The 26,574-nt window shown below is 34.8% G+C and overlaps 1 protein-coding gene across 3 annotated transcripts in view; it reads right to left on the bottom strand.

Annotated features, from left to right (window-relative positions):
• Positions 1-428: 428 nt before the first annotated feature.
• Positions 429-26,574, bottom strand: part of gramd4a (GRAM domain containing 4a) — a 63,653-nt gene continuing 37,507 nt past the window's right edge. The window contains exons 4-20 of one of the 3 annotated variants that reach the window (XR_014030101.1): positions 21,381-21,501; positions 20,330-20,391; positions 18,669-18,804; positions 16,693-16,718; positions 16,468-16,559; positions 13,541-13,632; positions 13,066-13,114; positions 12,896-12,967; positions 12,413-12,456; positions 11,752-11,861; positions 10,543-10,697; positions 5,615-5,759; positions 5,342-5,435; positions 4,366-4,456; positions 2,671-2,739; positions 702-1,407; positions 429-502 (exon numbers count right to left, since the gene is read on the bottom strand). Coding sequence is in view for 2 of the 3 variants with exons in the window: in XM_081364157.1 (XP_081220283.1) it covers positions 1,309-1,407; positions 2,671-2,739; positions 4,366-4,456; positions 5,342-5,435; positions 5,615-5,759; positions 10,310-10,327; positions 10,543-10,697; positions 11,752-11,861; positions 12,413-12,456; positions 12,896-12,967; positions 13,066-13,114; positions 13,541-13,632; positions 16,468-16,559; positions 16,693-16,718; positions 18,669-18,804; positions 20,330-20,391; positions 21,381-21,501 (1,475 nt within the window). In the remaining variant the exon portion in view is untranslated. Of the gene's footprint in view, positions 1,408-2,670; positions 2,740-4,365; positions 4,457-5,341; positions 5,436-5,614; positions 5,760-10,309; positions 10,328-10,542; positions 10,698-11,751; positions 11,862-12,412; positions 12,457-12,895; positions 12,968-13,065; positions 13,115-13,540; positions 13,633-16,467; positions 16,560-16,692; positions 16,719-18,668; positions 18,805-20,329; positions 20,392-21,380; positions 21,502-26,574 lie in introns of all 3 variants that reach the window. The other 2 variants (XM_081364157.1, XM_081364158.1) reach the window with 2 other exon arrangements.

Raw genomic sequence — 26,574 nt, 5'->3', positions numbered from 1 at the left:
TGGTAAAAAAAAAATTCGATAGCACTTTATTTGACAGTCCTGTTCTAGTATATACTATGTACTAAACTTAACCTTAATTTTAAATCAAAGTAGTTACCTTATATTACTTTCTTGTATGAGTACACAGTTAGTACACATACTGAAAAATAAAGTGCGACATTTCATATCTAACTAGTGTTTTCAAGCGTAAGCAAACCAATTGATTAGCCGACTGCTACGACGTTACAACCATTTTAAAGAAAGGCCATTTGAAACCATTTTGAAACTACGCTTTCCCCAAAGTTAAGTTTGGGAAAATGTTCTGCTAAAAAAACATGAAGCACACTTTGCTGAGAGGTGAGATTTAAGTGAGTTTGAGTGTGACTGTGTTGTGCGCACACAGCAACAATGTAAACAAATGTAAAAAATAAAGGCTTTTTTTTTTTTTTATCAGTCTGAAAGGTCATTTGCACTGACAGTGATTTGCAGTGACAAAGCAACCAGAAGTCATTTTCAATGAAAGCTGTCGATTTCTAGCAACTCGAGCAACAGCGACTGTTGCCAACATGACAAAGTGAGCAAAGTTTAACTATAACCAGCCTCATAACTTTTAAAAATAAAACATCATGGTGCATGGTAGTGAAGAATGAATATAGTGCACAAGACATATAAACTACCTGTATGGCGCATTAAATCGACAACTCTCATTGAAAATGAATGACTTCCTGTCGTTTTGTTTCTGCAAAACGCCTAAAGTGTGAATGCACTTTTTTTCTTCGTATTTATCAGTATTTTGTCTTGTTTTCCAGTACAAAATATCTAAATTTAGTTAAAAGACAAATTTACTTGTGAAGCAAAATTGTGTAAGAAAACAAGACACATATCTTGAATTAAGTTTTAAACAAAAATACTGATTGAGAAAATGAATTCTTGCAGTGTTTAAAGTGTTCAAGATCTTCCTTAACAACCCCCCCCCCCCCCCCCCCCCCCCCCCGTAACATCTTCCAGGTTAAAACCGGACATGAAATCTGAATCATTGACAGATGAGTACAAAACACGAAGTCGGATCAGTGTGCTCATTTTTGGAAAGCCAAAAAAGGTCACAGTCGCATGACGAGAAGCCGGCCCCGCATCCCTCCGGTTGGAAAAGTCTCTTTCTTTGAGATGCAGAACTCTCGCTGGAATGTCAGCTCGCTAAAATCTCCTGCTGGTCACGTCTCAAGCCTACAATCATCCAAGTAACTGTCAATTAAAGTTAACCAGGCAGGAAATGCTGGTCCCATACTTGTTTTCCAAACGAGATATCTTCCAGAAGGATAAAAGGTTGAGTTATGTCTCAGGGTTGGTTGTGGTCATGATCTTCATGTACTGGGTAAAGATCGTCTCAAAGGCCTCGTCTCTGTGTATCATGGCACCAAAGACCAGTGGCTGCGAGAACAAGATAAAGCGATTCTCTGTCAGACTTTACTCAATTATTCATCAAAGCAACAAGACAGACACTTTCATTATTTCAATGAGGGTGATGGCGCTGTAAAAAGAGACATCAAATGGCTTTAACTCTTTTCTCGCCATTGACGGAAATTTCTGGCTTTCTGTGTTTTCACTGTTATACGGCAGGGGGCGCTATTACGCCTCTTCTGAAAGAGTACTGAATCTCCTGATCAAAAGACATGTGAAGAAGAAGAAGAAGCAGAAACAAGCGATAGCATATGTATGGAAGCATGTTTCCGCCACAGAATAAAAAAATAAAAAGGTAATTGCGACTTTTTATCTCACAATTCAGACTTTTTTTCTCACAATTGCGTGATATAAAGTCGCAAATGTGAGTTATAAAGTTAGAATTGTGTGATATAATGTCGCAATTGTGTGCTAAGTCAAAATTGTGAGATATAAATTCGCAATTGCGACAAATTTTTTTATTTTTTCCTTAGAATTGGACTTTATAAATTGCAATTGCGACTTTATATCACACAATTCTGAGAAAAGATGTCAGAATTGCGAGATATAAACTCACAGTTGCGAGAGAAAAAAATCAGAATTGCGAGTTTATATCTCACAATTCTGACTTTATAACACGCAATTGCAAGTTTATATCTCGGCAATTCTGACTTCATAACACGCAATTTTGAGTTTATATCTCGCAATTCTGACTTTATAACACACATTTCTTTGTGTGTGTGGGAAGTCAGAATTCCCAGATGTAAACTCGCAATTGTGAGATAAAAAGTCGCAATTATCTTTTAAATGTTTTATTCTGTGGCAGAAACAAGCTTACATACATATGTAAGCTGATGAATATGTAAAATAACATGATCGTCAACATTAAACAGCATATAAATAAAACTGCCTAATGTTACTGAATGAAATGTCGACCCAGGACGAGCTATAGGACTGTGAAGCATTGGTAAGTTGATGGACTCGATCTACTCAATCTGAGTTTTGATCATCGTTCTGAATCCGATACGACTTTGACAAAAACGTGTTTTCTCAGCTTTTAGCTCAAAATGTTGCTTTTTTTATGAAACTTACTCGCATTCAAGTGTTTTGACTATTTTGACTTTTGTCGCCCAGCTCTAATCTGCTAAATACGGCTCTAAGGAATTAAGATATTATAAATATTAACATCACGATTTTATGCTTTGAAACAATGTATATTGTGAAGCGCTATACAAATATATTTGACTTGACTACCTTCTGTGTTGACGGTGTGGCAATAGAAATGCCCATTCCAGACCCAGGCAGAACTGATAAAACTTTATACTGTGAAAAAAGAAAAGCAAGGGTTATTGTAACAGTAAGTGATTTGCAATAAACATTAAACATGATATGGTAAAAACCCAGACAGCAACATGGTGTCGGCCCAGATCCGGGACACATCTGGTACATGTGGATTCCACGTGTACCAGATGTGGGCCGGATTTGGGCCGACACCATGTTGCTGTCTGGGAATTCCTCAAAATGTCCTACTATGAGGTAAAAAAAAGGATAATGAATAGAGTATAGCTCACTTTTGTCCACTTTACAGCTTTGAACCGTTAAATTACTCAAGAAAACGATTGTCTGAATGACGTGTAGTGACCAACAACAACAAAAAATTTCTTTTAAACTGAGACAAAAATTCATAAAAAAAAACAAAAAAACAGTTAACCTCCCCTCCCCTTCGAAACGTCTGTTCTCTTCATGTTGTGTGCTGCGGCGTAAACTACATAAATATTAGGCTAAATATCCCCTCACAACTGACTGCAAACTACCATTCAGATCTGCCTCCATTTAGTTAGCAACGCCCAACTTCCTACAATCCAATAATTTTTTCATTCCACTTGAATTTCACTTAAATGTACGTCACAGCAGGGAAGAAAAGATTAACTTCCGTTTAATGCCGACTTTAAAGAACTAAAATCTGATGAGGTAAACCTCACAAACTTTGTCAAATCTAATTACTAGCTCTTCATCAGATGTGTTCATTTGTATAAACTTCTTCATCACGGAAATTGCAGAATTCAAATTTGAGTTAGCCATTGTTCAGTGTTAAGGCTGGAATACACTACACCACTTTTGCCCCGATTTTTAATCTGGATGAGAATGACGCTAGTAAAAAAAAGTCATAGCCAGTCTGCAGATGTTGGGCAGTTGGAGTTGAATAGTCTGGCCTCAGATTCTGATTTAAAATTCTACAGATAACAGTCAGTTGCCCTTAAACAAATTCTTTGCTCATCAGATTTGAGTAGGCCGTCTGTCGGAAGCTAGCTACAGTATTTTACAGTATTCTTTTATAATGGAAGGATGTACTTTTTTGGGCTTCAAAATTATGCATTCGAAAAGCACGGATTAGCCACGACATTTTTTAATATAACTCCGATTGTATTCGTCTGAAAGAATAATGTCATAAACACCTAGGATGACTTGAGGGTGAGTAAATCATAGGGCTAATTTTTATTTTTGGATGAACAATCCCTTTAAAGTATAAGAAAATGTTTGTAAATAACTTATATTTTAGAGTCAAAGATGAGCTGTTTTTTTGTTCTGATTGCAAAATATATGATAATTTGGAAATTAATTTTATAATAATTACAATTGCACTATAATTGTGTAAAATTATAATTTAGAAACTCTGAAATTGCTTTTAGTAATTTTGAAATAATTCCACAAATATTTAAATGAAAATGCATTTTTCATGTGCAGCCAGTGATGCATTGCTGCCACCTACTGCTGTAAGAAAGTGCATGAAGCATAAATAGTCAAAGATCCATAAAGTTGTTAATACAATTATTTCAGATAGCTGCCAAGGCAACATCTTTAATGGTCACTTCAGTTTTTCATGTAATATTTTACTTTGTTTCAGCTTTATTTCAATGACTTTTTAGTTAGAAATAACACTGCACATACCTTCTGGATATCTGTGATGTCCACCAGTTTAATGACTTTGTTCTTCTTTGAAGACCCTGATCTTGAGCTGGAGCTCTCAAAACACAGGTATCTGATGGATGGGCAGCCAATTGTAATTATAATGTTACTGCATCAATGTTATATAATATAATGTTACTGCCATGAACTTATTCATAACGACATGAAAGAGATCTTCATAGATAAGAATCTTGCTGTGCTCAGCAATCAGATACTAAGCAACAGTTGTTGGGGGTAAAGCATTACAAGTAATGCAAGTTACGGTATGTAATCAGATTACTTTTTCCACGTTACAAGTAAAGTAACACATTACTTTTAAATTTAGTTACTTTTTTCAAATAAGTAATGCAAGTTACTTTGTTTTCCTATTTACTTGACTGACTGCTCTCCTGTCCCCATGTTGAGAGGAATCGCGAGTAAGTGAAGAGGCGTTGCGTGCACTGTGTGTGAACATGATGCTTCTTGTAGTTCTAGACTAAATGTGAGCATGAATTTACTCAAAATCAGATCAGTATTCTTCAAAATGAATAGAAACAGTGAAATGCAAACTCAGAATATTAAGCAAACCTGCAATTATTAAAGATGTTAAATAATACAAATATACTTTATGCATTTAATCTCACTTTATTAACCAATGCCTTTGCTGCTGACCTTCGATGATCCAATTCAACTATACCAATAAGCAAAAATGACTTTAGTTAAACATCACAATTGATTTTTTTTGTTCTGCAATGCAGAATAGCAGCACAGCTGAAAGTTTTGTTTAAGCTGTGGAAAAATATAACTTTTTTTTGTTCGCAAGCCCAGCTCAGGTGACAAAAAGTAATGCAACATTACTTTCCATAAGTAACTAAGTAACACAATTAGTTACTTTTTAAGAGAGTAATGCAATATTGTAACACATTACTTTTAAAAGTACAGTAACATTCCCCAACACAGCTGAGCAAATGTTTCTTACTTCTCAGTGACGTAGAGCATCCCGTTGCGAATGTAGTCAGTGGGCATCTTCCTGTCTCTGTTTATCAGACAGCATCTCCATCCATTCTCACACACTGAAAAAAAAAAGACACTACTAAATCTCTTGGTTGTACACAATTGGAAAAATAAAAATCTGTTTGGCATGTCCAACTCAAGCCCGTTTTGTTTTGTCTATTTAGGTTTCAAGTACTTTTTTTTTTTTTCAGGATGCGGAGTCTCATAAGACAAGAACCAAGTCTACGAGAGGTCTCACCGGGCAGAGGTCTCTCACTCTCGGGTAGGTTGAAGATCTCATGGAATGCTCCTTTCTTTGTGTTGTGTGAACGGCCAGGCTCTTCCTCTCGGGTCACTCCGGCCGGGATGGTGGCTAAACTGCTCCGTGAGACCACTGGCTGAATCTTAACATAAAAGAGAGAGATTTTGGAACAACTCAAATAAATAGCTTGCATTAACTGATACTTTTAGCCATTACATTAAAGTAAAAAAACAAACAAAACAAAAACATTTTACTTACATAATGTGACATGTTTCTGGTATTTATGATATTTATAAAGGATAGGTGTTTGAGGGGGTGAACAATTTTTTTCTCTCTTCTGGAAAAACATGCACTAATCAATCACTCACAATAGCAATTATACCATGGTCTGCCTGAATACTCAATTCTGATTGGCTGGAAGGTGTGCAGTAAAATGCACAGATAGTTCCAAGTCAGTTTAATCACCATTCCACTGTATATCAATGCACCGATTTTTATTGAAGCACACGCACACACATGTATCCCAGACAGCAATATAGTGTCGGCCCAGTTCCTGCCCACATCTGGTACATGTTGAATCCACATCTGGCAAACGGATCCGACACTATGTTGCTGTCTGGGATGTCACTGACTCGCACACAGAAATCAGAGATTGTGCTGTACACACAGAAACAGGAGCGTAGAGACTTCTTATCAACGCTTTCCCAAAACTTTTATTAGTAAATTACCCTGCTACTGAATCACTACATTATATTACTCAGCAAGGAGGTTGTAACGTCGCTGTTTATGAAGTAATTCAACTCACAGCTTCATTGCTAGCAGAGAGACTCTGCACAGCCACGCACATCTCTCTCTCTCCCTCTATAGGCTAATTAATTAAAATAAATACTATCATTCAATCAAATAATTTTAACCTTACCGCACTACTTTTTCTCTGTGTCAAATTTAAAGCAGACAGAATGCTATATCTAACAAACCGTAGCTGACGAAATTAACCACCATTTTAACCCTTTCAGTCAAATTTCGCGCTGCAAACATCAATGACAGCTTTAACTTGTCAATTCTGGCAAATGACCATGGTATAAGTGGAATAATTAACGGCTAGCAGTGTATTAAACGATTTGAATGCTTCCCTTCGCGTCGGGTGGTTCTTTGCCTCCTTTTCGTCGATTAAAATAGTTTAATACACAGCTAGCCGTGAATTATGCCTCACTTTTTATATGTATAAGGGAAGAAAACAGGTTTCATTTTGATTTCCTGTTGACTTTAAGCTCAAAACAATACAAAGTGCGTTCACAGCATGTCGTAATTACCGTAATTATGAGATTACGAAAAGTGAAAAAAGTGTTCACGTCTTCCTAGAATTCATAATTACAATTTGTAAACTAGGATTTTTCTGAGAGCTCTGATTTGCAGATTGATAGTGTTGCCATAGAAACACAATTCTGAGTCCGAGGACATGAACAACTCCAAGTGGGAAGTCACGTGTTGCCATCTCGTAATTACGACATGGCGTGAACGCAGCGAAAGTCAACATGAAATGAGTTCATGTGGGTGTCAGTAAGTCAGTGTAATGATGTTTTAAAAGAAGGTTAAAGGTAATGTTATCAACCGCCATTGAGCTCATTCTCAAGGGCATGTAATATGTTCTCTGTACAGATTCTCAACAACAGTCAAAATGCTTAATTTCATTGTCCTAAAGGCAAACATTCAACTATTGCTACATCTAATGATCTACTCCTAAGAAACCGAACTACAGCTGCATTGTTGTGTAAACCAGTGTTAGTGTAGTTCACTAAAACCATGAAAAAAATAATATACTGACATAACGAATCAAATAAAAAATTATTTCAGCTAGTTTCCAAGGAAACATTTCTCATTTTCATTTAGTTTAAATTGATGTACTAAAATAACAAAAACTGAAACAAAAAATGATATAGACAAAAAATAATAATAATAAAAATTACAAAAACACACAAGATTAATAAAACTAATTCAAACTGTTAGTAGTATCTCCCTGATACTAAAATAACACTGGTGGAAACTACTCAAAGCAATCCTTTGCTATCTATGCACACACACACACACACACAGAGCAAACCCATCAAATAGTCTGTGAAAATGGATTCAAAATGGCACATTAGCTGTAAACATTACATTAATATGCAGTAGCTAGATTAGATTACATTAAACAAAATCATTAATATTAAATACTTTTAGTAGATCAGTCAATTAATTCTACAGTATTTTATATCAGATTTTAAATAAAGAGCCAATTCTGCAGAGAGAAAGAAATGCCCATCTGATATTACACCACATTATTATATTTTGGATGAAGAAAATAAAGACTATTTTTAAGATCGTTAAGATTTGCATTGTGACATAACTTTCATGACAACAAAGTACACCCCAACACACATTCTCATTACCATAATGAAAAAAAAAAAAATCTCATTCCCATTACTGTAACACAAAAGATTCTATAATCTTTTTGCATGACACTAATGAGAATGCTTTTATTATAGTAATGAGAACAGGATTTTTTCATTATAGGTGATTACAATGTGATTTTATCACATTAGAGTAATGAGAATATTTTTTTTAGTATAGGTAGAAAATTTGTTTTTAAGGATTAAGGTAATGTTTGGGGGAATGTTAAGGGAAGCTTGTTTCTGCCACAGAATATAAAATAATTAAAGCTGCAAGCAGCATTTATCGGGGTTCAAGCTATTAAGGACTTTAAGGTTTTTAAGCACAAAAGCATCAAAAGTTATTAAGTTTTATTTAGCAAGCATCTAACCACTGACATAATAGATGGAAAACACCATTTACAGCCAATACAGGCAATGTACCATAGGAAATATATGGTTTTAAAGCTTTTTAACAGTTATAGCGCCACCTTTGGTCTGATCTGCATGAAACTCGGCATGCTTCTTCACCATGTTAGGACACATATGCTCACAATTTTTGTGAAGTTCTGAGTTTCCCTGTAGGATTTATAGGCTTTTGAGTGTATTTTGTCACGCCCCTTTTCTAAATGACCCTGTTACAGCCACCCAAATGCAAAAGCTCAACTTTTTTTTTGATAATTATTGATCTAGAGAGTCCAGAGAATTGTCCTAGACTAGTCTGGTTTCGATCGGGCAAAAAACCAGGGACTAGTTCGCAAAAGTAGGTTTTGGACAAAATGCGACATAGCAGAAAATTGTTCCTGCCTAAATCGAATTTGGAGATAACCATTTTGTCCGCCTTGAGCCAGGGATCACAGTGGTGTAAGAGTCACACTTGAGTCTATGACAAACGGCCTAAGAGTTAGGAGCGATTTTGTACTTTTGGTTGCTGTAGCGCCACCTATGGGCCAATCGGGGTCATACTCTGATAAGTTGTCCCCAAATTGAGGCCTACCATCCGGCTAGGTTTCAGGTCTCTAGGCCTTACGGTTTGCCCTGCACAATGCGTTTTACGAATCCTTACAATTACAATAGGGTTTCAGCACTTCGTGCTTGAACCCCTAAAAAAGGTAATTGCGACTTTGTATCTCACAGCCATGACTTTTTTTCTCACAATTGCGAGTTTACATCTCACAATTCTGGCTTTTTATCTCAGAATAGCGTGATATAAAGTCACAATTGTGAGTTATAATGTCAGAATTGCATGATATAAAGCCGCAATTGCCTGTTATAAAGTCAGAATAGTGAGATATAAACCCAATTGTGAGAAAGTCTTTTTTTCCTTAGAATTGGACTTGGAATTGGATAACACGCAATAGCAAGTTCATATCACTCAATTCTGACTTTATAACACACAATTGCGACTTATATCACGCAATTCTGAGAAAAGATGTCAGAATTGCGAGATCTAAACTCGCAATTGCATGTTATAAAGTCACAATTGCGTGATATAATGTCGCAATTGCTTGTTATAACGTCAGAATTGGGTGATATGAACTTGCTATTGCGACTTTATATTGCGCAATTCTGACTTTTATCTCGCAATTGTGAGAAATAAAGTCAAAATTGCAAGATGTAAACTCACAATTGCGAGATAAAAAGTCGCAATTATCTTTTAAAATGTTTTATTCTGTGGAGAAAACAAGCTACCACAGTACAGGGCCCCTAAAGGGAGCTCTGGGAAAAAGAAATTGAGATACTTTAGGAGGAAAAATGTCTTTTCCCCATCTCATTTTTATCACCACCATGTCAATTTAGGGGCTCTGCAGTTTTTTTGGCATTACAATAAAAAAAAATGTTTTTTTTTATTATATTAGCATGAACTTAGGTGGGAAATGCACAATTGTAATGAGAATATATATATATATATATATATATATATATATATATATATATATATATATATATATATATATATATATATATATATATATATATATATATATATATATATATATATATATTGATTTTGTGGTGGAATATGACCTGAACATTTCTCTGTGAGATAAGAGTTAAGTTAGTTGAGCTTAAGTTAATTGAGCCATTTTGATCCATTTGGCCACAGACAAAAATTCATATCACAAAGGTGCATCTAGATCCAAACACACACAGGTAAAGAAAGTAAGGTCAGCTGGTTTGATCACACACACACACACACACACACACACACACACACACACACACACACACACACACACACACACGCACACAGGTGCTGGCAATACCACACCACAGTCCCTACCTTCTCACACCCAGACAGCTGAGAGAGAAAGACAACAGATTATATGTGATCGTCATGTCAGCGACCTATACTGATGATGATTCCCTTACGAGGCAACACCCATCACTCTCATACGCACATATTTACAGTGCCTGACACTCTGAAAAAAATGTTTTAGATAGGTATGACATTTTAAATGTGAAAACAACCAGGAGGCTGCTGTGTGAGTATGACATTGTCTCTTTCTGTCTCACCCGTCGAGACACAGTGGCATTGCTGCGCTCTTTCAGCTGAGGGTCCGTGGGCAGGTTGTTCCACATGATAAACGGAGTGTCGTATTTGTCTCGGAGTTTCGGGCAGCTCTTAAAAAGGAAGTCTATAATAAAGAACTTGATGCCTGCGTAAAGCCCTACCAGGGAAGACACATATACACACCATGAGAATGATAAAAAACAACTGCATTTCAGCACAAAAACATCAATTGTGGAAGATTTATTACATTATTTTTAATAAAATGAACTTTAATTTAATGGAACAAAGTGAAAACACACTTCATTTCACAGAATGCTCTTCTGTACTAAATATAATGGACAAAATGTAAAATTAAAATGTATTTAAAAATTTATAAATGTACTCTACCATTCAAAAGTCGGTTAGATTATTTAATGTTTTTGAAAGGTATTTCTTATGAGTTTCTTATAAGGCTGCATTTATTTGATAAAAAAATACATAAAAAAAACTAATATTGTGAAAATTTAAAATAACTTTTTTTCTATTTTAATATAGTTTATAATTGTGATGGAAAAGCTACATTTTCAGCAGCCATTATTTAAGTCTTCAGTGTCACATGATCCTTCAGAAATCATTTTAATATGTTGATTTGGGGCTCAAAAACATTTATTATCAATGTTGAAAAAAAAAGTTGTGCTGATCATTATTTAATTTTTTTTTAACAATGTAAAGTATTTACTGTCACTTTTGATGAAAAAAGGCATCCAAGCCTAATAAAAGTATTCACTTCTTTCAAAAACATACATTTTACTGATTTTTGGAACGGTAGTTTACCTTGTCGCTGAATGTCTCTTGTTAAAAGTCCCCCTGTGTCAATCATAGGCTCGTTCTTACATATTATATGTATTCTAAATAAAAAAAGGGGCTAATTTGCATATTCATACAACTGTGTATACTAAATGAGGCAAGAGTGTGGATTACATTCAAACTATTTTAAGGCATGACACATTGTTTTTTTTTTTAAAGGAAAAAATGCTTAAATGTGTCATTTTGGTGATCAAATAGGAGTTTTAAGGGATAAAATGATTGACTACAGGGGGACTTTAAATATGCTGTTACACAAGAGACGTGTCAGAACCATTCAGAATGGCAGTGTTTGTTTGTGTTGCAATGTTATTAGTGTGCATGGCGTGTTTATGTACATATGTGGGGTTATGAATAATGATTCTCACCGATCATAAAGCCCATCAGCTTGTATGGCAGGACGCAGGAGGAGATGAAGGCCACCCACAGAGCGATGTACAACTTCTGAGTGATCTCAGGCTGAACCCACATAAACAAACTGATGTACACAAACACATACAGACATGGAGAAACATTCATTAATTTCCTTCAGGTCATGAGCTCATTTTCACTTTCCCTGTACAGAGTTTTTGCGTTCAACTTTAAAACTCACAATAGCCTTGAAATATAATTTCCATCAGTAGTTTTGTTTGCTGGCAAAGAGAACGCAAACAGTTTGTGAGCATAGCAAAAGTATTGATAATGTTTTTTTTTTTTTCACCATCTCATATTATTTTCATCATTTTTGTTGATTTTTTTAAGGTTTTGCCCCAAGAAACTTATCTCAAAACCTTTGCTCTGTCTCGTGAAATGTGTGCGTTTCCTCACAAAAGTATTGTATTGTCTCTCATGTCACACTATTTCTATCACCAGTTTTATGCTTGCTGGAAAATTTTTGCATTTGTTTGTGAAGTTTTTAGGGAAAACGTTAAAAGTTTTGCAAGGGAACACAAAAGCACATTGATAATGTTTTCATCCATCTCATGTTTCCATTACTATGTCCCTTTAAGGAGCCCATAGTCCTACAATAAAAGTTAAAGAGCTACTTACTTTTTGATTTTCTCCAAAACATCTGACATCTTACCAAAAAGATTCTGCAGAAAAATACACACGAAATTAAAATTTCTAATCACAATTTCATATGACAATTTCACATTATAAAATAAAAGTCCTCAAAAACTATGAAATAAACCATTTTGCTATAATTTCCATCTATGCTTAACAACTATTGGCTACTTTTCCTTCACAATCACTATTCATATAATATTCCTAACTCATATATATATATATATATATATATATATATATATATATATATATATATATATATATATATATATATATATATAAAATGTTTAAATTATTGTTTTGTAAAGAAATTCATACATAACAGAAGCCTTCAGATCAAAAAGATTTCAAGATCAGGAGTGTGTCCAAACTTTTGACCAATAATGTAAATGGTCACCTTTATTATTTAAATGAAAATGTAAAAAAATTAAAGCGTTCATGTGTTCAAGCCTGTAAAGCTGATACCTGTGCTTTTTGTGCGACGTCGAGAACTAACTGAAACTTTTCAGACACAGTCAGGTCTTCCTTTGGAGGTTCCTGGAAAGAAAGACCACAAGGAAGAACATTTAAATATGCACAATATAAAAATAAAAGTCAATGACATGCAAACATACACCCTGGAAAAACATTCCTACCACAGGTTCAGAAACTTCAGGCACAATACTCCACTGAATTCTCCATCCTCTATAGAAAAAAAACAACAACATTAAATTGATTTGTTTGCGTTACATGAACACGTATATATATATATATATATATATATATATATATATATATATATATATATATATATATATATATATACATATATATATATATATATATATATATATATACATACATACATGTACATGTATGTTTATTAATATACAGTCAGTGCATGTGCAGTACATGTACAGTGATAATGACTGCCTGAGTGCACAAATATGCTGACACCAAGCCCAAGTTGACTACTGATCTTTTGGTAGTATAGAAATTATTACAATTGGCAATTTCAGCCAATACAAAACAACTTAGAAATTTAAGTTAAATCTAGGTAACATTTTTAATTTAACCCTGAAATGATTTGACCATTTCAAAGTCATTCTAGTGAAAAAGCAAATATTTTACCTGGCGATGAGGTAGTTCAACGACAACCTCAGAATGGCTAAGAATAGAAACAAAGGAATAGCCCAGCCATGCCATGCTGCATTCATATAAATCTGTGATAAAAACACAACACACATTACACGGCTGCCCAACTGATGAGCAATTTAATGAGCAAGTACAGATTTTTTAAGTAAAACATTTGGTAACACTTTATTTTTGTTTTGGTGACACTTTATTATAAGGTGTCCTAATTACTGTGTAATTATACATTTAAGTACTGCGTAATATTAATGAACTACATGTACTTACTATAAGGTTAGGAATAGGGGTTGGTTGCATGTAATTATGCATAATTTATAGTTATTACTACAGTAACTACATGTAATGTGTAACAAGGACATTGTAAAATAGTGTTACCTTAGTTTCTTTGTTACAAGTTGCATGTACTTACTATAGTAATAACAGCAAATTATGCATAATTACATGCAAATAATCCTAAAACAAACACTAATCCTAACTATAACCTTATAGAAAGTACATGTTATTAATTAATATTACTCAGTACTTAACTCTGCAGCAAAGACACCTTAAAATATAGGGTTACACATTATTTTAAGGTGTCATTGTTACAGTCAAGGCCGGACTTACCATTGGGCTTGACTGGGCTCAAACTTGACTTGACCGTTTACGTTTGATTTTTTTTCAATAATATGTCAGTCATTTAATTTTTCATTTAAAGTTTGTTGATTGGTCTAGCATTGTTACCTGGCCCTGCCCTGCAATGAAAAATGTAATTTAATTAGCTAAATTAAATTTTAGTTAAATTTAAATTAAATTAGTTTAAATTAAAATGAGGTTTGCTGATTGGTTATTGGCAGTTACGTAGTGCCTCGTTTACTGCCGAACCGTTGAAAAAACCTGTCTGCATTAGACAGTAGCCGCGTTTCCATTACCCTTCAAATTGCGCAAATTGAAATTGCGAATTGAAAATAAGCACAATGGAAACACGTCAATTTCGCAAAAAAAAAGTTTTTACGCTCGCATGAGGTGGTTTTTCAGGCAATTCGAAAAAGGAATATTTCGCAAAACTGCAATGGAAACAGTTTTTGCGCATTTACAGTCACCTGACTTAGAAGACGCGGTGTGTTTGAGGGCCATGTATAGCTACGCAAATAATAATAATTTTATATTATTTAATTATAATATTTAATAGGCTATATTTAGAAGACGCTTTTATGCAAAAAAGGAACAAAGCTGTGTGGAGCGCGCTGTGCATGACACGGAGGCGCGGGCGCGAACACTTACATTTTCCTATCAACAGAGTGGAAACAACTTAAAATACTCTATCATTTCTGGTCATACAGAAAATAATAATACATTATTCTCAACTACTTTTATTTGTGTAAACTCACAATAACAAAAAACGTTGTGCTTTTGTAAATTAAAAGAAAACAATCAGACGCACTTTCATGATCTCCGTAAACTGGAGCGCGAGAATTGAAACAAAATAGCCCATGTAGGCTAAAGCTTGAAATGTCCACTTTAAAACGACCAAATTCGAATCGAAAGCTAATACCTTCTGATTAATCCGTATTAAAGGTGCATTTCTCTCTAAAAGCGCATCTGCTTAACAGCGGAGATGGAGATGTGATTTTAGCCAAAACAATAGTTTTTTAATAGGCTAATATTAATGGCTCTTCTCATTCAGCACTGCGGGAAAAACACCAATTCCAGGTTCTAATTTGGCCTTAGAAAACCAGTAAAATCGACATGTTTTCCATATTAATTTGTGAATATTTTAAATGTTTAATAAAGGGGCAAAAAGTCATAAACAAAAATCAGAAAATTCGTCGATATTTACTTTTTTGCGCAGCAGTTGGTGTAGCCAGTTCAAATTAAAATGTTGGTGTTCAACTTTTGCGTTTTAAAAAGACAACAACCGTTCATTTTTCGTTTTTCAATTACGGGTTAAAAAAGGAAAAACGAATGGACACAAAAGTAGCCTAAAAGAAACAATAATTAGCCTATAGGAATACTGGATTCTAAATCTCAAAGAAATGCCACAATCAAAACATAATGTTTTCCAGTGTTTATTCTCATTCTGACCAAGACATTTGTGCATTGCAATAAACATGATCACTTTGAACTTTTTTAATCATTATTTATTTATTGGAAAAAACTTTTTCAAGCTTCAATCAGTGGTCATATAAATAAATTATTACGTTTTTTTAACATGTAACACTGATTGATACATGTAACAATATCGATTATATTGTTATGCCATCAGATGGCGACAAATGACTTTTAAAAAAACATTTGTTATTTAATCGTTCATTCAGGAGATTCGTTCAAAAATGCTGATTCATCTATGAAACAAGTGTATTTGATTGAGGAATTGAATCATTCATTCAAACCCAAGTTTTTTTTTTAAATAATTCAGATTAATTAAACATTTTTAATAGACTTCAGCAATTAACATAAATTATGTTATTTTGTTTGGTTGTTTGTTCAGAATCGTGATCTCTATTTTTATTCTCAGTTTATCCAGAATTGTGTATCTCTAATATATAGCTTGTGTATGTATCATTTTGTTCTATTTAAAGTAATGTATAGAAGGTAGGGCCCGAAAGTGACTCAAGCCCAGGGGCAGCCACCACCCTAAGTCCTGCCCTGGTTACAGTGTAATTAAATATTTAAGTACTGAGTAATATTAAGAAACTACATTTACTTACTATAGGGTAAGGGTAGGATTAGAATTTGGTTAAGGGTTAGTTGCATGTAATTATGCAAATTTACTGTTATTACTAAGTACATGTGACATATGTAACAAGGACACTGTAAAATAAAGTGTTACCAAAGTTTATCTGTCTAAAAGAAATGTAGGATGAGTAATATGTACAGTATATATGTATAATTGCAAACATAGAAAACTGATGAAGGTCACTCACAATGAAGGCAATTGCTGACGTATATACTGAGTGCCAGTTGGATAAGGCGGAAAGATTCCGTAAGAAATTTGTTACCGGTCTGGCACCCCGTTCTAGAAAAAAATTAAAAGATAAACAAGTAAAGATGAAAAATCGAAGCAAAAAGAGCTTGAATAGTTTCAAGAGCATGAAGTACAACAACAAAAACACAAGAACACTTTCATACAACAGCAAAAATAGACTTACTAAGTCGTCGCATATTTTCAGTTAATCTGAAAAAAAAAAAGAGAGAGTTTGAGATATCATTAATGTCCATGGCACAGTGGGGGACAAGTTACCTTGCCTTCAGCTAACATCACTAATTTCTTCCACCAACCACAGCCTGGCTTGTATTTTTTATAGCAAAGTGACACTTAAACCGTGTAAATCAATGAAAACAGACAGCTGTGGGCAGCACATACTCAATACCTCTCTTCAGAGACAGATAGATGTACTCCATTGATCCCCGAGGGGACATTTAAGAGACATGGACTCAATAGCCTAATGTATAATTTAGGCAGGTACATGCATTGACTGGAACTCCACAAACCACAAAAACCTCAAATATTCTCAGGTGGTTTTGAGATAACTGTCTGTATGACATAAACCAAGTGGATAAAAAAGTGAGGAAGCTCTAAAACTTTTGAAGTTCTGAACATACTGGATTCTTTTCATTATTATTATTGTTACTTGTTGAGTCCTTCTTCACTAGTTTAGTTCAGGGTATATAAATGGTAAATTCCAGTAGGCTGTACACAACAGGGTTTTGTGAAGGGGTTTTGCTATGTATTTGTTTTTTATTTTAAAAACTCTTCATACGTTTCTTGGTTATTAAAAATAAAATTCTTAAACCAACAACCCCCAAACATAAAAACCTTTACAAGCGACTGGACTGTCTTGTTTTCAAATGCACTCAATTATTAGCACAAAACGAGCTCAAAAACGAGTTTAGCTAAATAGTTCAGCTAACTTGAAAAAAACAAGACAACCTATCGCACTCAACGTTTTAAGTTAACTCAACTAATTAGCTTAAGTTAATGTGAACTTAAAAACTTTTCATGAAATGTTCTTCACAAGAGTAGCAAGTAGTCTTTTGAACTTAAAACTTGTCAAGGCAACTTAATGTTTAGCATTCAGGAATGCAAGCAGCTACAGTCCTTGTTTTTTTCATTTCCATGTTTTATTTAAGTTAAGTTAGCTACACAACATGAACATCATTTGCCTCTTAAAACTATAGAGGCACATGGTTTACCCTTTTCACCAGGGCAAATAAGGTGCAAAAATTGCAATGAGAAGCACACAATTACAATTGTTGATCATCACCATGTTTGAGATTTGTGTTAAGGTGTTGAGCTATATATACTGTTCTTCTCATTGCAACTTTTGCAATTTATTTTGCCCGGGTGAAATGGGGTAAATTGTGTAGCTCTAGTTTTAAGAGGCAAATGTTGTTCATGTCGTGTAGTTAATTTTGAAAATCAAACATGGAGATGAAAAAACAAGGATTGTAGCTGCTTGCATTGCTACACATTCTTTGGTTGTCTTGACAAGATGTTTTAAGTTAAAAAGATTACCTGTAACTCATTAGATGAACAAAAGTTTTTACTTTAACTGGTGAAAATTAGTTGAGCTAACTTAAAAAGTTGAGTGAGATCGGTTGCCTTACTTTTTCAAGTTGGCTCAACTTGTTTTTTTTTTGTTTTTTTTTAAATGTAATTATAAATACAATATAAGTTGATAATAGTTTTTTTTTTCTCCCTTTCCAAAAAAGGAGGCCAGCTCTTCAAAATCTGGGCCAGAAATTAGACGACCAAGCTTAAATTTGGCATGGTAAAACCTAACACTCACCCTCTGATATGTACATAATTTGATAAAACCAGAGGAGAACATATGTTAGAAAACTTTAATTTGGACAATTTTGAAAGTAAAAGCTTAATTTTATGTCAGTTGATGGATCTCCTCTTTGCCACTATACTTGGCCTATTCTGACTAAAAGCGTCCTGACCACAAGGGGGCAGATGTTTACAATAAAACGTTACTGGACAGAGAAAGAACTGTGGGAAATGATAACTGAGCATTTCATTCATTCTTGTGAAACTATTTTAGTTTCACAAGAATGAATGACTTCTTCCAAACCTGTACAGAGTTATATAATGTTCAACAGGTGATCTTTCTTCACTGACCTTTTAGCACTTAGTGGCTCCTCAGCCTCAACTGTGTTCTCCTCAGGCTGGAAGCGAAAATCCTCAATGTAAACCCCAAACCGATCATACAGCCAACTCTGCAACCGCGAACACACCGTCTCCTTCTGCTGTTTGTCTACAGTGAGAGTTTAGAGATATACTTCATTCAGAAGCCATAAGCAAAGCTCTATTAATCTGAATCCTGAGAGTCAGGGAGCTTGTGCTCTACATTCTCATTTCCTGCCTCAAACAAAAGGGGTCGATCTGGCCTAGTTGGTCTACAAAATTAGACAAGTGCCTAAAATAACTGGAGCAGATATTTCAGAATTACTAACCAAAACCAGGCGGGAAATCCAAAAAACGTTATACCAGATTAGAGCAACAACCCAACCACTTTAACCCTAGTGACTGACAGACAAAAAGATTAATCAAATAGAGATCTAATAGAAATTACAGATTAACCTGCTCGGTCTTGTCTGTTGGCGCATTGTCAGTGTCCTCTTTGCTCCGCAATATATTTTTCACTGTGTCAGAACATGTGGAGTGAGAGCAGAATGGCTTGTCAGACGTAGCAAAAGTAACTAAGAGGGGCAGGTCTTTGTGAAAGGTCAGTTTCAAAATCATTTAAATCTTTGTGGACTCGGCCGGACCGACTCGGATGTTAAGGACTCGGACTCAAGTCCGACTCTGCCCTCTTTGGACTCGGACTTGGACTCTATTGTCAAGAACTTGGACTCGACTCGGACTCGACAAAGGTGGACTCGGACCCAACACCAAGTTACATAGGTAATTTTGGTAATCAAAGATTAAGAGTTTTAAGGGATTCAATTATTGACTATAGGGGGAATTTAATAATTAGGATACTACATTTACCATATTATGTATGACAACAGATGCACAATAGTCATACATGAAGTGTAAACAAGATTTATTAGATTGAACAACTTTCATTTTATTTATTTTTTTAGACTAAAAATAAGAACAAAGAAGCAAATTACAAACAATATGACAAAGATACAAATTATACAATTTCAATAAAACTATTTTTATATATACTTTTCAGCATTGAAAGAAAAATATATTTAGTATTACATTTTCTTGTCCACCATGTTAATTATTTTCACCGAGTGTTTTGCAGTGAATTCTGGGATTGCCTCATCTTCAAACGATACATATAATTCCGCCTTTAAATTTCTTCTTTAGAGTTGATCTAAAAATGTTGAGGTGTAGACATGTTTTCATCCAAAACTGAATAATTTTGAGACTTTTAGGGGGAGTTTACACAACACCGTTTTCAACTAAAAACGACAACAGCGTTTTGGGGACCTGAAAATACAAACTTTTAAAGTTTCAAAGTGCAATGTTAAATTTTATAGTCTCCATGAAAACTACAAAAACATAATTATGGGAAAACAGTGACATCATACGCATGCGCATTACATGTTCAGTCTATAGGCGCATAGTTTCTTTACAAAGTGATATCGCCAACTACTGGCCTGGCATGAATAATACAGCGTTTTTAGACGTTTTCGCGGATCCATGTGAACTGAGATTTTTGTCGTTTCTACACGAAAAACTTTTCGTTTTTAAAACTTAAATTTTAAGTGCATTGTTCTCGTGTAAATATACGCTTATTGTCATAACATTGTGGGTTGTGTTACCTGTGCCATTAGCTGCAGGTGGCTGCTGTTTCCGTGGAAGCTGAGGTGGAGAATCTTCACACCTGGACCAGGAAACACAAACTGCATTAACTTTCAGTTCATACAAAACTAGAGTAAAATAGAGTCAAATAAGTGTAACCTGAGCTACTAAAACGGACTTAAATAAAATCTAATTAAAGCTAAATAGAAACATTAACACATAACAAAATGAAACTTAACCTAAAATTTTAATTCAAAAATATAAATAAATTCAAAATATGAATAAATACTATAATAGTATATACATTATTATAAGATGAAGGTCAATGACAAGCCACCATTCACAAAAAAAAAAACAGTGTACAAATGAAATAAAAATCAAATCAAATTAGAAAAAATAAGGATGCAATGTTTATATAAAACTTTGTACAGTATATTCTGATTATTTAGAGAATTGTACAGATAAGAAGCTATAAATCTATTAGAGTTTTAATATTTATAAAAGCAAACAGATTTAATATTTATGTATTATTTAAGTTTCAATTGTTTTGTGTTCAGCCATTTCCCCCCAAAAATTGAGAACTTTAGTATAAGCTAAAATAATATAAAACGTTTGATTGTCAAAATCTCATCAACACATATTTGCAGGTCAATGATCAGAAACCTCTCTGCGTGTCGCTAATCAAATCTGAATCAATTACATATTGAAATGACATCAGTGGAAAGAACACACTGTACTGACATATTGTTGTGCATGTCTCTCTACGTATAGATATTGACTTCCCACTTTAGAGTCATGGGGGGTGAGATGTAGTGGCTATTTTTATAGCTCAGGTTCTGGCGAGGTCATCCCACAGAGTACAGGACCAGGTCATTGAACACTGTTAACACAAACTATAGAACTAATTCCAAATAAGAAGCAGTTTTCTATTCCCAATCCCTAGTACTTGCATAGAGCATCTGAGGCCTCAGGCTCCTGTGCTCCTCATCCATTGTTTGAAACTTTATGTCAACTCATTTTTATGTTAATTTGTGTTGGTGAGTTTTTTTTTTTCTTTTCTTTTTTTTTCACCTGGTCTTCAGCACATCGCTCATCTTCTGTTCCAGGTCAAGTCTTCTGCTGCGTTCTCTCTCCAGCTCCTGCTTTAGGGTCTCCACATTGGTTTCTTCTCGGAGCTTCCGCAATTCCTCCTCTGAAAAACAAAACAAAAAACAAGAACATACAAATTACCACACACTTCAATGTACCTTCTGTATGAAGACAAATATTACGATCTAGACCTATTATGTAAGTGTTAACAGGAAGTTTTATAAACATATCTAAATGTTTTCTGACATACATAAGTACCTATGTACCATGTAGATAGTTGAGTGATATTTATTTTCATTTTATTTTTAGTGATTTTTATTTATTTGGCACATGAATATGGTAATCACTCAGTGTAATCATATATCCCAGACAGCAACATGGTGTCAGCCCAGATCCGGCCCACATCTGGTACGTGTTGAATCCACATATACCAGATGTGAGCCGGATCTGGGCCGACTCTATGTTGCTGTCTGGGATATCACCACCTAATGCCCAATGACCCAGACAGCAACATAGTGTCGGCCCAGATCCGGCTCACATCTGGTACACGTGGATTCAACACAGTACATGATGTGGGCCGGATCTGGGCCGACACTATGTTGCTGTCTGGGGAGTGATGATGGATGGATTTATAATACCATACTATACTTAAAAAAAAAAAAGTTAATACAGTAAGAAAAAATAAGTTAATAATAGTCATTTTAAATGCTATAGTTAAAACATCTTCATTACTTCATTACGATACCTGTTAGCTCTACAATCCCTTACAATATTTGCCCATTTACCATGGAAACCAATATGCTATAATTCGATGTCTCTTGTATCACTTCATCCTCTCTTTTTCTCATGTGAAGATAGAGTTCAAATAAATAATTAATTTACATTTATTTACTATAGTACTTAGTAAAGTAGCTTTGTAACAAGCAGGTTAATTTGCATTCATTCAGTCATTAGTGCAAAATAAACCCCTTTTGGATTATCGAAGATGTTTCAGCTTCACATCAGGAACAATTTGAAAGTGTTTTCCTCAATAACTCTCCAGTCTTCTCAGTGGTCTAATGTACCGCTGTGAGCCTGCAGCTATGTACTCTACTTGGTCTTTGTTCCCAGCTAAGCATTATAAATATTTAAGTGCTAATATGAGCTTCCCTCATACAGAGAGCCATAAAGGAGAGAATAAGATCTGAGCGACCATCAGCGCTCTGTAAAACTCTAGTACCTGAACCCTGAGTTCAGAGAGATGACCATTAGTGGAAGTGCTTCTGTGTGACAGATGGTTTCAGAAGAGATGAACATCACTAAGCAGGCAGTCAATTAATCTATAGCGACGTTTCTATTCACAGCATTTAGATTTTCACAAGGCTGAACTGCCTAAATATAGATTCTAACTAAAATAAAAGGCCCAGTGATCCTAATTTAGGCCTAGCATCCAACCCTTTTTATTGGTGTTAGCTAAGGTAAGCACACAACGCATGAGTTGCTGTTGAACTCAGAAACAGAAGTTTAAACAAACTTAGTAATAAACTTGGTGTGTAATGTTTCTTCTGGTACATTATTAATTTTCTAAGCCATTTTACTCATAGTTTTTTCACCGTTTTCAACTAAAAACAGGAAACTAACAACTACTCAGAACACTTTAGCAAACTGCATAGCAAGATGCTAATAGCTACTTTGAAACCCTTAGTAAGTACATTGCAACTTGGTAACATCCACTTAGCAACATCTTAGCAACCACAATACCCTGGCAACCACTCATAGCACCATAATAACCGCACAGCAGTGCGTCAACAACCATTCATAGCATCTTAGCAAAGCTAGCATCGAAACACTCTGAAAACCTCCTATAACACCTATAGCGAGAAAATCTAATTAATTCAAATTAATTTGTTCATGCCAAAAAGTTTTTTTTTAAGTAAATAAAGGGTTCTTCAAAGTGTTTTTAATCTATTGCTGATGGACAAATCACACAATGTACTGAGCCCTGGTGTGTCTCATCATCTGCAACCAACATTTTTAGATCTGTCTTCATTACTGACAGGCCACACAGAGAACAGACTGATTATGATGCTACAGCAAACAGTTCATCTCTAATTCTCATTGATCTTCATAAGAAAAAAAAGTCTCTTCAGGCAGAAAATCATATATTTCTGCCTCCTTTATTATTACTCGAAGGCTGAATGTGTCTGTGATCAGTCTGTTAATATGAACTACGGATATGTTGACTGAAATGCTGGAATTATATGTTAGAAAGACATGTTAGTCATTTCAAAACATACAATATAGAATAGCTGTACACATTCACACTCAGTGGGTTTCCAAGTTTCGTGTAACAAAACCAGCCTAATTGCTATTCAAAACCCGCCCAATCCCGGCCAAAACTAGCCCAATTGAGACCCACCTGTGAAGAGACGGCGCCAACTCCGGCGAAGACTTCAGATGGCGTAAACACCGAATCAACATGCACCAATGCTACATTTTTCTAAATGTCATAATCATTTGTTAACAAACAAGTATTTATTACTTCAATGAGCTCATTGTTTTTGCCTTAAATTATTACATTGTTTAAATTAATACCTTTTTCGCTAACTGTGATTGTACATTTTTGAAATACATAACTTCGACAGTTCCCTCTGATAACAGATCACTCTAAATTGTAATGTGGACTCAAGCATTTTCTGTAAAGCTGCTTTGAAATGATGTGCATTGTGAAAAGCGCTATACAAATAATTGAGAATTGAATTGAATGCATGAGGGTGAGTAAATGATGACCAATTTAAATTTGTGGGTGTACAATCCCTTTAAGGAATAGTGAGAGCAGACGAAGGAATCGTGACATAGAGTACATTTTCTTAGCTGGTTGCAGTTAAGTGCTCACAGAATAGATTTTAGCTTACAGTTTTCAGCTGTTTCTTGAAAACTGTCAGGGATTAGTTTGAATTAATTAAAGGAAGGGTAGGAGTTTTGTTCCAGAAACATTTTTTGTTTTGTTATTCTGGTTAAAAGTCTCTATCATCCTAACAGCAATCACTAAGTTAAGTGGTCTAAATATATTTATATGTATATAAATCGTCTGTGGAAGGTGTAAAATGTTCGTCCAATCGTTGCCTTCGGAACGATGTCTTACCTGACTGTCAACGGATGTATTTTCATACACATTTCATTTCAGCACATTATGCTGTGCAGAGTTAGACAGACGTCAGTCACAGAGCACTGCAAACAAACAGCAGCCACCTTATACAGTTCCTCCTGAACCAAAACAAGAGCTTATGTTGCGTTCACGGCTATGTGCTTTTGAGACATGGGGTAGTTTAATGCCATCTTTCGTGACGCTTTTGTTTGCTCTCTGCTGTGTGTGTTCATGTGTTTTGGAGGAGGCGTGGCTTTGGAGATTCTCTGAAGAGAGGGTGGGATCTTATGCTTTCAAAGTTAGCTCGCTATTACTAGCCTCTCTGAAAATCACATATGTGACCCTGAACCACAAAACCAGTCACATGGGTAAATTTTATGAAACTTATAGAATTGAGATTTATACCTCCAATGAAAGCTGGATAAATAAGCTTTCAATTGATGTGTGGTTTGTTAGAATATGAGAATATTTGGCCGAGATACAACTATTTGAAAATATGGAATCTAAGGGTGCAAAAAAATCGAAACATTGGGAAAATCACCTTTAAAGTTGTACATTTGTGTTCGCAATTATGCTGCATTCACTCACAAAAATACATGTTTTATATATTAACAGTAGGAAATTTACTAAATATCTTCATGGAACATGCTCTTTACTTAATAGCCTAATGATTTTTGCCATAAAAGAAAAATCGATCATTTTGACCCATACAATGTATTGTTGGCTATTGCCACAAATATACCCGTGCTACTTATGACTTATGGTTTTGTGATCCAGGGTAACATATTACCCTAACTTTAACTAATCTTCACAGAACTGAATGAAACATTTAGAATATATTTCTATTTCTATTACAGCAATTCCATCTGCTTTTGTTCTTGTCAAGGACAATATCTTCAAGTAGAAGGATGCCACCTGAAAAATATGCTTCGTAAAATAATGTTTTCTTATAAAATAATACTTATCTTATAACAACAGCCTTTAACTTTGACTGTATTAAAGGAAAACTCCGAATTTTTGGGACTTTAGCTTATTCACAGTATCCCCCAGAGTTAGATAAGTCCATTCATACCTTTTTCATTTCTGTGCGTTCTGTAAGTGTTATTTGACGCACCCACCGCTAGCCTAGCTTAGCACAAAGACTGGATGTAAATGGATAATGGTAGCATACTAATCCCAATAAGTGACAAAAAATAATGCAAACATTTTCCTATTTACATGTTGTGATCTGTATAGTCACAGCGTGTACAAATAACAAGGCTATATGAGACAGAGACCATTTTTAATCGTATAAATACTGGGAACTATATTCTCACTAGGCGTAGGAGCACAGCTAAATCAACAACAGGGCGTCTCGTGTGCTGCGCAAATCACTCCGCCCAAGTAGCCACTCCGCCCAAGTAGCTGTGCTCCTATGCCTAGTGAGAATATAGTTCCCAGTATTTATACGATTAAAAATGGTCTCTGTCTCATATAGCCTTGTTATTTGTACACGCTGTGACTATACAGATCACAACATGTAAATAGGAAAATGTTTGCATTATTTTGTCACTTATTGGGATTAGTATGCTACCATTATCCATTTACATCCAGTCTTTGTGCTAAGCTAGGCTAGCAGTGGGTGCGTCAAATAACACTTACAGAATGCACAGAAATGAAAAGGGTATGTATGGACTTATCTAACTCTGGGGGATACTGTGAATAAGCTAAAGTCCCAAAAAGTCGGACTGTTCCTTTAACAATATAGAAAGTTTTTTTGTCTTTTAATTATAGTACTAGGTATGAATTAGCAATAGATTCTTTCAAAAGAAATGATAATCAATATGAAACCTATCAAAGTAAGAATGCTGGGAAGGTCATGAAATATAAATATATAAATATATATATAAATATATATGCCACTCTGTCTCTGCCTCTTTTCCATTCCTTCTTCCTCTCCCGACACTCTCTCTCTCAGTAATAATAGCCCTTCACAATGTGCTTCACGATCTCTCTCTCAATGCCAGTAGATTCACAGCACCCCGCAGACAGACTGGAGACGCCATAAGG

Source organism: Scardinius erythrophthalmus (assembly GCF_964197995.2).
Source record: "Scardinius erythrophthalmus genome assembly, chromosome: 4".
Classification (NCBI taxonomy): domain Eukaryota; kingdom Metazoa; phylum Chordata; class Actinopteri; order Cypriniformes; family Leuciscidae; genus Scardinius; species Scardinius erythrophthalmus.
The sequence above is the reverse complement of the archived record's forward strand: the minus strand, read 5'-3'. Positions and strand labels throughout refer to the sequence as shown.